Source organism: Leptonotus elevatus, chromosome 20 (assembly GCF_054856555.1).
Source record: "Leptonotus elevatus isolate MCC_2025b chromosome 20, RoL_Lele_1.0, whole genome shotgun sequence".
In the NCBI taxonomy this organism is placed as follows: Eukaryota; Metazoa; Chordata; class Actinopteri; order Syngnathiformes; family Syngnathidae; genus Leptonotus; species Leptonotus elevatus.
The window spans coordinates 10,300,141-10,314,870 of NC_141258.1; the positions used below are offsets into that span (position 1 = coordinate 10,300,141).

At 38.2% G+C, this 14,730-nt stretch overlaps 1 protein-coding gene across 9 annotated transcripts in view; it reads right to left on the bottom strand.

Moving 5' to 3' along the window:
• Positions 1-14,730, bottom strand: part of mrtfab (myocardin related transcription factor Ab) — a 34,161-nt gene that overhangs the window by 16,037 nt on the left and 3,394 nt on the right. For 7 of the 9 annotated variants that reach the window (XM_086064007.1, XM_086064009.1, XM_086064004.1 and 4 more), the window contains exon 3: positions 14,355-14,522. In XM_086064007.1, coding sequence (XP_085920133.1) covers positions 14,355-14,502 — 148 coding nt within the window. In that variant the 5' untranslated portion in view covers positions 14,503-14,522. Of the gene's footprint in view, positions 1-1,121; positions 1,698-12,150; positions 12,355-14,354; positions 14,523-14,730 lie in introns of those variants that run through there. The other 2 variants (XM_086064011.1, XM_086064008.1) reach the window with 2 other exon arrangements.

The window sequence follows — 14,730 nt, forward strand, 5'->3', positions numbered from 1 at the left end:
GTCCATACATACGATTTTATTTACCTACAGAAAGAGAAAACATGAAGTCTAATCTTGCAGCTAAGGTTTCCACTCATTTGGGAAGACTTTTCACAAGATTTTGGAGTACCAGTAGGTTTATTTGTGCATATTTATCCTGCAAGGTGTTTGGAATGGTTGAGATCTGAGCTCTTGACAAACCAAACTCAACCAATCATACTTTTATGAAATTATGTACTGGGGCACAGTCACGATCGATCAGAAAATGGCCTTTCCAAAGTTAGCATAGCATTGTCCAAAAAGTCTAGGGAAGATAAAAAGATTAAGATTCAAGGAGAACTGAGTCGCAAAAATCCAGCTGTCCCATGGATGTTAAAGTTAGCATTGGTGTCAAAATGATCTATTTAGGTACGCTGCGCGCATCATTTTGCACCGAGCAAAAACGTTCTTATTGGCACTGTTAAAAGCAAGCAACACATTCAGGTTCTTCCAGTGGCTTCACACTGTTCCATTCATCTGTGAAAGCCACCATTAAATACAGTGATGAAGCAGCCAAAAAAGTCAAGCTGAAGACAGCACAGAAACATGGATGGATGGTCTATTTTTTAGCCGAAAATGTCCCGCATTGGTTTTCTGATTTATTTTTTTAACTTACCCTATCAAAAAGTTATGAAGGGTCCCAAATAATCTGAACAACACCACATTACAACCGATGCAGCCGTGTGCTGCATAAGGGTGGTGCAGTACTGTCTCATACAGCTAGATAAGATACACAGCTGCCCATGCCCTTTGATTGGTCAACAAAAAACTAAACGTATGTGTTACAAACAGAAAAATTTCTACCTTGCACAATGTGAGCCAGAGCCGGATGGAAATCAACAAGCTATACACTTAAACAAACTGAAATTGTGGCTAATGATTCATTAACAACCTCACATAGGACCTACAAGTTGAGCAGTTTATACCTATAGTCACCAATCTCAAGATTTCAAGTCATATTGTGTCCACCTCTAGCTAACTTTTGCTAACTATATCAAGCAAATACAGTACTAATGTAAAGACTGTAGGCTGAGCAGCATTAACACAAATCAGATCGGATGTCTTGTGCCGCTACCGACTGCATGCGGCGATGGGTTGCCCACCTTCTTTCAGGCTATGATAGACCTGTCTATCATGATCCATCCTCACTCCTGCCTTGTCCAGGTCATCGCCCATTGGAGGAGAGCCCAACGGGGAGTGCTCAAAGGACAGGCAATGGTTGGTGTCCAGCATAATCATTTAGAATGGAGATCAGTTAGTTTGTAGTAGTGGCAAACATTTAACTCAAAGGCCACCTTCCTCTTCTTTGACAAAATAGCCCAGTTGTGTCCCTGTAATGAACACTCTTTTTCCTGGGGAAAATGTGAGCCAAATGTTCTGTAGAGGTCCAGAGCAAGCCAGGGAAGAGCTCTAAAAATGAAAAGGAGGAAGGCTGCCTCTCCTCTTTCAATGCGTCGCTTCTGGATCGGTATAATCGATTGGTCTGCCTCAGCGTCTCACGCCTTCTTTCCCACTCTCTTCCCCGCAGTGGCGGCCGGCGAGTCACGACAGCGCTGCGATGTGAATCTTCCCCCCTGAAGGAAATAATCCACAGGGCCGAGTCGTGGACAGGAAAAACAAGCCGTGGGAGGAAGTGGAACAGAGGCCAGTGGCAGAGGAAGAGAGGACAGCACTGAGCGGAGCAGTGCCCAGTGAGACTCTGCTGCGGTTGCAGCTCCTCCTGTAGCTCGAGCGAGCAAATACACACACATGCAGTACTGCGCGCACGGACACACACACACACAAAGGCAGGGAGTGTTGCCGATAAAGTTCTCCTGCTCAGCTGTTGCTATTCATTTAATGCTACAGGCAGAGGCAAGCAGCCACTTACATACTAACAGTGCTTTCAAAGCTAAGTCCATTTAGCTGTCAAACTTGGATGACATCACAGACAATTACTGTAAGGCGCAAGTGATAAATCAGACACTTCATTTACTGCTCAGTGCTGTATTTGTAGATTTTTGTAGAACACTGTTGTGGTAAAGCTCAAGAGGAACTAGTATAGAATGTGGAAGCCTAGGTTTCATGGTCTTGTTAAAAAGTGACTTGCATTCAAGTTCCACTGACAAAGAGGCCGGTGGGTCGTGCTGGAGGCTAACGGTAAATTGCCCACCACATATCCCCCCCACCCTCAACTTTGTTTTAAATAGCATGACCAGCTGGCAGTAGGGGGTGTGGGGGGCTATATTCAGTGTGGGATCACCTGTGCATTCACAGGCTAAGGTTACTTTCAGGAAAACACACACAAACTTAAAGCCCAATATTCTTAGAATGAATAAATGTTTTGTGAGACAAAACATTGCTTTTACAGTATTTTATATGGACTATTTTAGATGCAGCATAGAACAGAGTATGTGAATTAATAAAACATTACTATCTAACACACCCAGACATAACCAACCAGTACAGTAAACGACTATATCACACAGGTGACTCATAATATCCTCATGGCGCAAGAAAACAGCCCTTCAGGCAGAACAAACAGTTGGACTAGAATAACTCACAAGGACTCAATGATTGAAAGCCAGCTGCTCACAGTCTGACTGAGTCACAGTCTGGACAACAGATACACAAACGGATGACAACACACATCGGGACTAGGAAGTAGCTGTGTAGGCGGAGTAATATAAACAACACAGTATTCGTCTATGTCACAAGTGATTTTGTGTGCATAACTGATTTTACCAAGTCCGTGTTGAGGGGACGATTTCCACCATTATCACAACCTAGGTCAGGTGGTCAGCAACCTCTTGTTTTTAGACAATTAAAAATGTAGGTAATTTAAAAAATCTTTTTCTGACAGGTTAAAAATTTGGACTCTTGAAAATTTTGGGAATATAAAATTATTATTATTTTTTAAATCTAAATGAAATCATTTGAAGAATATTTTTTAAATAAAAAAAATACAAATAAATATGTAAATCATTAATTTCTACTAATGTTTTTGGAAGATCCACAGGGAGCCACAGAAGAGGGATTTAAGAGCCACATGTAGCTCCAGAACCGTAGGTTGCAAACCCCTGACCTATAGGTAGTACTACAACATACCATTTATAGCATCTTCAATTGTTCAGGTATAATTATATATCACAACCCTAAACTGACCCAACTTGAGATCTACTTATTCTGCATTGACATTTCTACTTCTACAAAGTAAACAGCCATAAATAATTACTTAAATTAAAATCTGCATAAGTCTGCTGGCCGCAGTAAGGAGATGGTGTATTTTGTTTGAGAGAATGCTGACAGCAGTGAGAAAGTAGATTGCTAATGCAAAATAGAGAGGAAAGGTTAAGAGCTAAAGAGGAAAGGGTAAGTTAACGCTAGCATGTGTGTTTAATTTGTTATTTCTCGGCAGATGTCCTTAAATGTTAATGTTATGTACTAAACTCAAAGACAAGGCGATGACAAATCTGCTCGTTCAAAGAAGGAAGGACCAGCAGTTCTCGTTCTCCTCCCTTGTTTTTGTTTGTTTATGTCCCTCTTATTTAGGGTTCAATCCCATGTGGTTTCCCCAGCTTCTCATGGAACTGTTTGCAAGAGGAAAACCAACAAGCCCAAAACAAGTCAGAGAAGCAATGATTATAGTAATAACGATCTGAGTCCTTACTGTGCAGTTAAAAAGAAAGATGAAGGTGTGGGAAATAAGTTATTTCACAATGTTCGAAATGTTTTGTTTTCTATTGGTTTGAATGATAGAGGACGGAATACTCACTTTGACTTTAAACAGTGAAGTGTAAAAAGAAAAAACTCAATAGATGATTGTAACAGGCCTGCAGTTAAGACAGAGAACACAATTTCAGCTGCGTTTATATGCAGTTTCAAGAAAATATAGTAACAACGTTTACATTTGGCTATGGCAAGAGCTATCAGACTTTGAAAACATTCCATTAAAACTATTTGGCCTTGGACATTCTTATCTGGCTCTTTATTTACCCTTCCCCTTCACTGAAATACTTTATATATATATACATATATATATATATATATACATATATATATATATATGTATATATATATATATATATATATATATATATATATATATATATATATATATATATATATACATACATATATATATATACACATATATATATATATATATATATATATATACATATATATATATACACATATATATATATATATATATATATATATATACATACATATATATATACATATATATATACACATATATATATATATATATATATATATATATATATACATACATATATATATACATATATATATATATATATATACATACATATATATATATATACATATACATATATATATATATACATATACATATATATATATACATATATATATATATACATATATATATATACATATACATATATATATATATATACATATATATATATACATATATATATATACATATATATATACATATATATATATACATATATATATACATATATATATATACATATATATATATACATATATATATACATATATATATATACATATATATATATACATATATACATATATATATATACATATACATATATACATATACATATATATATATACATATATATATATATATATATATATATAAATAAATAAATAAATGAGAAACTCTTGGTTTTATGCAAGCATAAAGGAAGTCTGATGGACTTTCTGATTCGTAAATGAACAGCAATGCCTCCCCCACAACTTTCAGAAGGTCATTTTAACCTGGACCACTAGGGAGGTACGTCTTATGAATAACTGCATCTTAACATAGGAAATAATATGTAATAGTGGTTTTACTTTGCAGAAATCAATTCAAAAGCAGACTCCAATAAAAAACACATTCAAAGCTGAGGAGAAACAACCTACAAGTAATACTACAATTTGGGTGTAGAGGGATAAGTGACTCATTGCATTGTAATTCCTGGGCAAATAGTCAGAGGTTGATAAGATTAGGTATCATGGAACCTTAGACTATTCTGAAGAGGGTTACACATGATCTTTTTTTGCCCAACACTTCCTGTCCATTTTCCAATTTCTATAAAGACATTTTACAGAAAGTAGTAAACCCAACTCATCAAGTGATCACGAACAAACAACACCAAGCAAGCCTGGTTCAACCCAACTGTACACGGAACCCTAAAGGGGACAGTGTCAGAAACGTAACAGTCTAACTGAGAATGTCTGTCCATAAATAGCAGAGGACCATGTTTTTGTTTTGGCCTGCAGAGGATAGTTTATCCATGCAGTGACTATTAGTGAAGATGAGAAGAAATATATTTATATGAAATATTTTCCAATGATCAGTCATAGTGGTTGTTTAGGCGGATGTTAACCTACGTTACAACTCTGAGGAATTTTGTATACGCCTTGAATGAGTTTACAGTTGTACTAAACAGTGGCCAGAAATCAGAGGGATAATCCATCAAAGTGTTCCTATGAGAGTGGTCATGAGAGCGGTTAAGGAGTTTTCATGAAAAATTGAATCTTACATGTCTCGCATTAAAATTATATTACATTAACGCATGAATGAATTAGTCAATTGGAGAAACAGGGGACTTCAAATTAAACTCCTGGCTTAGTGATGAAGAATAGATGGCAAAATGCAAAAAAATTAAAAAAATTAAAAAATGAAAGTAGTAAAATAAATACATGAACTCAAAAACAATTAACAGCGCCAAAACACTAAGCAGGCCAAGTGTCAGTCTACCTTCAGTCACACCAGCTATTAACATTCCAGCAGAGAAAACAGACGGTGTTTTTTCTCCTTTATTTCCTGGTTCTTTCCCTCCCTCTGGATATGCTGTGGAATTTACCAGCAGTGTTTGTATTTGGCTGTGACCCAACACATCAAGTTTGGGATTTCTTATTGTTGATCTACTGACATTTCTGGACTAAGCCTGAGAAACCTAGAGCGTGTGTACACGCCAGGGTGGACAAGAAGACGGTGAACTACACTACTTGTGAGTAAAAGTGGCCATTTTATTCTCACACAAGAGAATGTGCCTGCCTAGCTGTCGTCAGATGCAGAATATACACTCAAGTAATAGTCTAATAAGACACTGAAATGTAAACTGAGCAACAGAAAGGCTGCACTTAACCACTTAGTGTACTCACTCAATGTTTGTACTGGAAAAAGTAAACGTACTGCCAAAACCATTGAGTCAACTTCTTGTGCATTTGCAAATGGCGCCAAGTGAATCCAAAGATATCAGATGAATGCAATAATTCCCAGACAGACATAAATTTTCCAGCCCACTTTTCCTCAGGAAAAAAAAATGGTGAGATAGAGCCTATCCCAGTTAGCATTGGATGAGGGGCAGAGTACAGCTTGGACTGGCCGCCAGTCAATGGCAATTCTGGAATTCCAGACTCCCTCATTACTTTCACAAAGTGCCAATGTACGATTTATTAAGGACTTTATTACAGTTTTTCATCCAACAAGACACTCTTGTTTAAGTCACTTTTCATTCAATTATTACTAGGGCTGTCAAAATTAAAGTGTTAACTCTGGAGATTAACTTAAATTCTTTGAAGCATTAAGTTAACTCAATGTTATTAACTTCCTGTGTCGGCCTTGAGCCTCTGCTCACGTCTAGAGCCAAACTCGGAAGGATTCACTGGCGGGAAGATTGATAAACACGGACTCTAGGTAGTTTCACTTCTCGCTTGATGTTTGTTAGAGAATTGTAAAATAATTTACACACTTTACAAAGCCAAAATCAAATAGATTAGTTGTACGATTTTGGCGGATCATCTATCCATCCATGAATCTATTCTTTGAAATGCTTATTCTTCACGAGGGTCGCGAGTGTGCTGGAGTCCATCCCAGAAGTCTTTGGGCATCTAAGAGCAAATGATTTTACGCCAATTCGAATATTTTACTCAAGTAAATATCTTATTACAATCTTTGTAGAACATGGTAGCAGTAAATGTGATCAAATTGCGATGAACTACAGAATATCCCACGATTAATTAGATATATTTTTTTAATCATTTGACAGCACTAATTATTACTAATAAATCAACCAATAAATGTGGTGCAGTTAGCCATTTAGGCCTGTTACCTTCAATCACAGTGAAGCATTACCTAGATGCACAACAAAAAGTCCAAAGTTTCCCAGCGGCATACAACAACACAGAGAACACTTAGCAATTGTAGCCATCTGAGTGCTGGTAATTTTTGTTGGGTCTTGGAAAGTTTAAGGGTTCTTTTAGTTGCACCCTCCACTTTGTCACATTTTGTCCATAAATGCAGTCCAACTGAGGTCTAATTGTACACTGTTGAAGGACACTGCAGAGGTCTATAAAAGCACTAGCGCTGAATGAAATCCAAAGGCGAAGGCCAGCTGGCAGCTGCTCCTACGTAATAACATGACCCTTCACTAGTGTGCACCAGGACGGACTGAGGAAGATTAAGCTGTTGTGAGCACATGGGAAATTCTGAAACAAAGACACAACGTCTGCAAGAAATTGAACACAGCAGCAGGACTGGAAGGGTTGCATTTCGACGGTGGCGAGTTAGTCACAAGCTGTTACGTAATTCCAACATCTGAAAGTCATTTTCATTGTACCAAACACCCTAACCTCCTGCCCTACTTGCAGAGGAACCTGTCTTGTGATCTTCCCTCTACCGTGAGTGTCCAATTCAGTCCCACTAAACCAGACTGAGGTTCGAGAAAAAGTGGCTACAGCCAATTAGCGCCACTGTGAGAACTAAAAAGTACAGGTGACAAACACCTTTTAAAAGTGTTGCATCTGTTTTGAGAGAGCTTTTGGGTCTGGCCTGACAAAGTCTCTTTTAGACTTCTATTCCTGCCCTTAACATCTAATAAAAAAAAACTGCACACTGACTTATTTCACTGAACCCAATGACCAGATCATAATTAGACACAGACCTTTAATACTGGCACACATTTCTATTTTGTGTGTTAAAGGTGAACTATTAAGGTAAAGTGAAACCTCTAAGGTCAAACATGAGCCATTTTACTGAACACTGGTTGACCCTTTAATTCTTCAGACATCTTTTTCTTATTAACTTTAATGATTAATGTGTAACGCATACAGCAATAATTCTCTTATCACAATCTACTTCCCCTATAATCTCCCCTGACATTACCAATGGCAGCGGTCCATAAGTATTGCAAAAAAGCCACAAGCTAAAGGTAAGATTTGTGTTTTACTCAGTGGGCTGCTTGCAGTTCAAACTTAAGGGCAATACTTTCTGTTTCTGTTTGTATTTGAACAACCGGAGACACGTGACAAAAGAGGTTCCAGCATACTAACTTATATCCATACTCACATTATGATCATATTTCAAGATTTAACTCGAAAGGTTTAGCCTGCATTGTTTTCTGTTTGGTGCAGTGGTTGACAGGATTTTCCTCAGTGCACGGTTTCAGTGAGTGAGTCACTGAAAATGAGCAACAGGAGTGAGGTCAAGCGAACTCTGCTCTGTTCAACGTGCTAACGCTAAGTGTGCTGTGCTTGCGGTTTGCAGGTGAGTCACAGCATAATGGCTGTTCTATTATTTACAAACACGAGGATGATTTGAGCTGTAGACAAGACGCAAAGTATACAGACATATATAGTAGCTCCACTGTGCGTGTGGAATTGTAAGTCTGTGTGAGAGAGTGTGTGGCCTGATAATGGTAGGCAACAGAGAGACTGGATATAAAAAATAAATAAATAAAAACCATTTATGATGAATAACCAGTCAATTCCCTGGGGCCCAGAGGCTTCCAGGGAGTGTCAACAAAAACTGTCAATGTTTTAGTCAGGACAATCATTTTACATTTTTTTGTCAGATCATGTTGAACATTTTGGATCTAAAACTATTTCACATCATAATTTCTGATCTTTTTGATTAAAAACAACTTCACATACAATTACAGTATATCAACAAGTGGCTACTATGGCTCTATGCTACAAGCTAGTAAGTTAGCCAGCATTAGTTTGCGGTTGGAACGTTATAGCCATTGGATTAATGTTACAGTATAATTATAATTTACTTTTTTTTCTTTTCTTTTTTTAACCTTTCACCGTGAATCCACCTGTCTGTCTGTGTTTGTGCATGTTGCACTGTCTAGCTGCAGATTTGAAAGGGGGTGTGGCACTGTGTGTCTTAGTGACATATTAGCAGACAGGATTTTACAAAATCAAAATGTCCGTCTCGTCTTTGTTTATGAACTAAAATGTCCATGGATTTTAGTTCAGTTTTTATTAAGTGAAATACATTTTTGTCTCGTCATTAGTTGACGAAAATGCATACTGATTTAGTTCAACTTATTGTTTATTAATGAGGGTTTTTAGTTTAGTCTAGTTTAGTTTCATCTGGTGAAAAATGTGTGAAAAACTGGGTTAATAAAGTGTTTTTTCGATTAAAAGCACTTATTGTTTGTATGCACCTAAAAATTGTTTCATCAACCATCATTAAAAAAATTGTGTTACAGGATTTGTGGATAAGCTGACCCACTAAAATAAGACAGAGCACCAGTCAGAGACGTTGAAAGGCCGCCAACATTTTTAAGCAGGCTGACATTGATCTTTTTAAATACTTGCCCAGACAAGTGGTTAATTGCACAAATAATCAAGTACCGTAGCTAATAATAACTTTTGTTGGCATTGCTGACAAATAAAGCCTTTAGTGCTTTTGGCTAAACACTTGCAAAATCACAATCATTAATACTTCTACATGTGTGTGTTATTTCTAAGCGGCATGAGTGGGCTTGAGTCTGTGGGTGTGCGTTCGCCAATGCTCCTGTTGCTAGGAGCAAACCTACGGTTGCGCCGCTGATACGGTGCTTTTCTCAAGCTGTAGGCAACAGATCTGATTTGGGCTCGTCCCTCACTTCTCATGATCTAACAGGATTGTCTTTATACCGCAAATCAAAGTGTGCTAAAGTATGTGTACAGTAAGTGTGCAAGGGCTTGTTGAAATACGACACTGTCAGGACAGGAAGGCTAATAAAGCCTGTAGGTGCATGTCCGTGTTCCAAAGCGTGACGTGAGCTATGAGGCAGCCGCGGGTCATGGTGCAAGTCTGTGTGTGCTGGTGATGGGATGCTGTTGCGTAAATATGTACATTTATCATACAACAACGTAGCTATTGCCACATATTACGCTTCTAACTGCAGCTGTTCAAGTTCATTTTAGCTTTTTTTTTTTTTTTACATTGATTATGTTTACATGCAGTTAATAACCACGTAAACGCGCAAAAACACGATTATGCTCTTATTCAGGTTTCTAAAAACTCAAATATTGACAAAAGTGACTATTAATTATAACTGGGGATGTCTCATGATTAATCGTACATTTTATATCTGTTCTAAATGTACAATATTTCCCCCCCTAAGTTTTCAAACTCTCGTTAAAATAAAAGTGGAACAATTTTAAACTAATAGAAATATGGCTGCAGCTTTTAGTCATTGATACATTAATTTCATAATAATTCTTAAAATTGAGTTAAAATTAAAAAGATGTACTGTACTATGAAAAACGAGTATGATATTGATTTGTGTTTGTTATTTTTTTGCCACTAGATAGTATAATTGCATTTGTATGACATTGGTGGCAGCTCAATGCATTTTTCTTTTAATATTTAGAGCTATCTAATTTATTAATTTAATATGAAGTAACTTGTGAAATTCTGCACATTTTTTAAATTGTAAAACATAACTTGATCCCAGTCTTCACAAATATATGTCTTATAATTTATTATTCAATTAATTACTGCTAAATTTTGACGTGGACGTATCTGCTGCATTGCGACTGGAATTCCCCCAATACAGGCTTTCCAAGCGGCGGTCAATAATCGTGCGTTAAAAAAATTAGAGGCGTTAAAGGAACTTGAAATTAACTCAAAATTAACGCATACATTTTGACACCCCTACCTTTAACACAAAGGGGCATGGCCAGAAGTTAATCTCTGTAATATAATAAACAATGTACACATGGTGACGCTGAACAAACCCTTTAAAAAGCCATTGCCAAGCAAAAAAGTGCAGTACTAATACTTATGACTTGAGTCTTGAAGTACGCTGAGGTCATACAAGATTTTGATAGAATTCCAAATTGTATGACCTCAGGGGTGTTTCAGCTGTGTAGATTATGACCTCACCTCAGACACAACATCTGGAAGGGTTTGCTGCAGACTAAATCTCAATAACGTCTCAATTCATGCAACTCGTGACATTTTTGCCATGCTAAATCCTCCCTTGTCAAGATATGAAACTATTTTCCAAACTCATTCTTCCCTCCGCAGTCTTACGGAGTGCTGTGTGGGTCTCCGCTATTGGCAGCCTCCCCACCTGTTACATAACAAAGTTTCCCTAAAATGACGACTGCTCTCATCCCGGGCTACGAATCTCGCTGAAGAATCTAACGCACTTCAGACTCCAGCGTGTTGCTGTTTGCAAATTTAATGTGTGAGGATAAAAAGCACTTAGGCGTCCTATAATCAGTCTAAACTCAGCCCTCATTACATAACATCCCCATGTCGGCTGGACCTATCTATTGTCATTATGCAAAAGGGCGGGGAGACGGGATGCGATCTGTATCTGTCTTTGTTTACATGCCAAGATGATGTGGGCTACAGAGCAAACACTGATGGAATTTCAACATCAAGTCCTTTGTGCGTCTTGCAACAGAACCTCTTCACACAGTTGTATTAAGGATCCAAAATAAAATACTTGGCCTTTCTTTAAGGCACTGGTGGCACATGGGAAAATAAAATTTAAATATCAGATTATAGCGCAGCCTGCCTTGTAAAATGGAACAATCTGTTCTGAGGGAACATTTCAATATGTATGTAGTTGTGTGTCGTATGATACATGGAGGATTTAAAAATTGTAGCCACGCACAAACCCCCAAAATGGGGGTTTATAATCTCGTCTGTAATCTATACATTCATTCTTAAAACAACAATAACAACAACAGAACAAAACGCAAAGTCATTACTCTAACATGTATGCATGCGAGCATCCTCACCACACCCCGCACTCACTCAAGCAACCTGATTCAAATTAGATTCTGCTAAGTGACTTTTCCGGCACTGCCATCAATTAAAAGACAAATCACTGTCATAAACATTACCTGAAAGGATAGTCATATCCCTCTGGACCATACCGAAAGGAAGCGACACCCTCCGGGAGAGATTAGCGCCTCATACTTCCAATTTAGGCCGAGTAAACAATGTGCAGAGGGAGCCCCCCCCCCCCAAAAAAGTGCACAACTGCAACAGCAGAGTTGCAGAAAAGTCACATAAAACGGCAGTAACTCCACAGGTTGCACCTCGCATTCCCTTTCTGTGGACTGTCTACAAGTGAGTGCATGCCCCGGCAGAGAGGGCGTGTGTAGGTCGGAGATGATGACAAGGTCCACCAATCATCTCTCAAGAGCTTCAACTCTTTTTTTTCTTTTTTTTTTTTACATTTCTAACTTTGCACTGTCATCACAAAGAGAGATAAAAACAATTCTTTGGTTGCCACTTTAGAGAGACCTAAAAAAAAAAAAGCCAAGCTTTGTCTCTTTGACTTTCATACATTCTTGCTTTTCATTTTCCTTCTGTTCCCTCTCCGCAGTTATGCAATAGTGACATTTCAGACACCCCGCCCCTGTTCTCCTCCTGCATGTCCTTCTTATAGCTTTGCTGTGCGGCATGCAGTCCTTCACACTCAAAAGCTCTTTAAACTTAGCAACAATTATAATCATGTTGTCATCAGAGCAAAATAAAAGTGTTAACAGGAAATGGGAATGGTTTTTCAGCACACACACGACCTACACATGTTCCTGATCCTCTTCCTGAAAAACATGTCACCATGTACACACACACAATAAATCTCCCCAACTGTTTATTACTAAGGAAGGATCCTTGTGCAATGAATGCTATTGCATAACTTGGTGTGAGATATACACTTTGATCAACTTTATGAGGGCATTCCGCATTGTCTCCCAGCCAACACTGCAGTATGCGTGCGCACATGCCGCCTTCAAACACCTTCGATCGTGATTACTTGCTGCAACACGCCTGCTTTGCGCTGCTAGAATGAAGTAATAAATAGGCCAATGAGAGCAGAGGGTGTTCAGAACTGGGAGTGGTACCCGGAGGCTATCTGTGTGTTACTGTGAATGTGGCCATGGGACATTTTTTTTTGTTTACTTTGATCAAATGTGGTAAAATTTTACTAAATGTCTCAACCCACTGCATTCACAGATCAAAAGTTTACCAAATTCCTAGTCTTGAGTAATTGCGGATAGATCCGCTACAGTTGGAAGTCCCAAAATGTGGTAACTCATTTAACTGCTTGCTTAACCCCCCACCGCCCAATGACAAATTCACAATACTTCAAACAATGTGTTTCAAACTCCACACAATTGACAGTGTTAATCTGGCAGCATTCCATCATCGGCAGGAGTAGCAGAGTCTATAAAAATGCAAATCTTCGTGTGTGTGTGTGTGCGTGCGTGTTCAACGCCAAGTTTGACTAAACAACAGACTACGCAATTGTGACGTGAAACAGAACAATAGCCAAAACTTTGCAACCACACTACGGTTACCAGTAGGTGACCAAACTACTGTCATCAATTAATCAACAATCTGTTGCAGCTATTATATCAGTTTTAAGCGATATCAGTGAGAATTACGTTAAACACAACAACGTGCTGGGATGTCTAAGTCCAAAAAAAAAGTCTGTTGCGCTTTAATCCACTGTAAGAGAATGTCTATCCTTAGACACAAGTCAATTAGGGACAGCGGCGTCTTTGCTCATTTCACTCCGATGACCTCACTCTTGCACTCACATGCACACATAAAGCTTGTCCCCCATCTTTAAACAACCTCCACGCTGAGGTAAACTGTCCACTGACAAATGAACAAGATGTACAAACACAGACATTTATCTTTTGGTTCTAGCAGGAGTTTTTTTTTCCTCTCCAAACTTTCTATTTTACCTAAACATTTTACAACCTGTAACATTGAATACCCAACTCAAAAAAAAAAAAAAATTACTCGCAAAATGTCACCAGCATCCTTACTGATGCTACAGGACATGTTTTACGTAACATTTTAACATTCTTGGCAGTCACACAAGTGTAAATACAAGTTAACCATGGAAAACTAAAACTAAAATAAATCCAAGTGAGTCACATACAACAAAAACGTAACAAAAGGCCACAGGAAACGCGAACCCTAAGTGTGGAATTTGTGCTTTAGCTGCTTACTGAGCTGAAATCTGACGGGATTTGTCGAACAAAAAAATTGTTTTTCTAGTTGGGACAGTTTCGCGTCGATAACTCACCGTTCTTGCGTTCTTGCAGCCGCAGCTCCGTTAGAGCAGGCCGCAGAGACAGCTCCTGGAGCTCGCTGGTCACTGCCTCGCTTTGCGGACTGTGGGTCGAGTCACCCGGTCCCGCGACTTCCATACTGTCGGCTTGTGGTTGCAGCATTGCCAGGGTGGCAGAGAAATCTGCAACAAAATACACTTTGTTTATGTTGAAATTATACCACAATTCGTGGCATATTGAGCTGCCTTTAAATAAGATCAAACATCACTATAAATGTTTAAAAATGTAAATATGATAATAGCCTGATAATATTGGCCTAGCAGTAAATGGACCAACCATAAATTAAATCCTTCAGGATCCATCCAGTCTTATTCCTGTCTACATTGACAG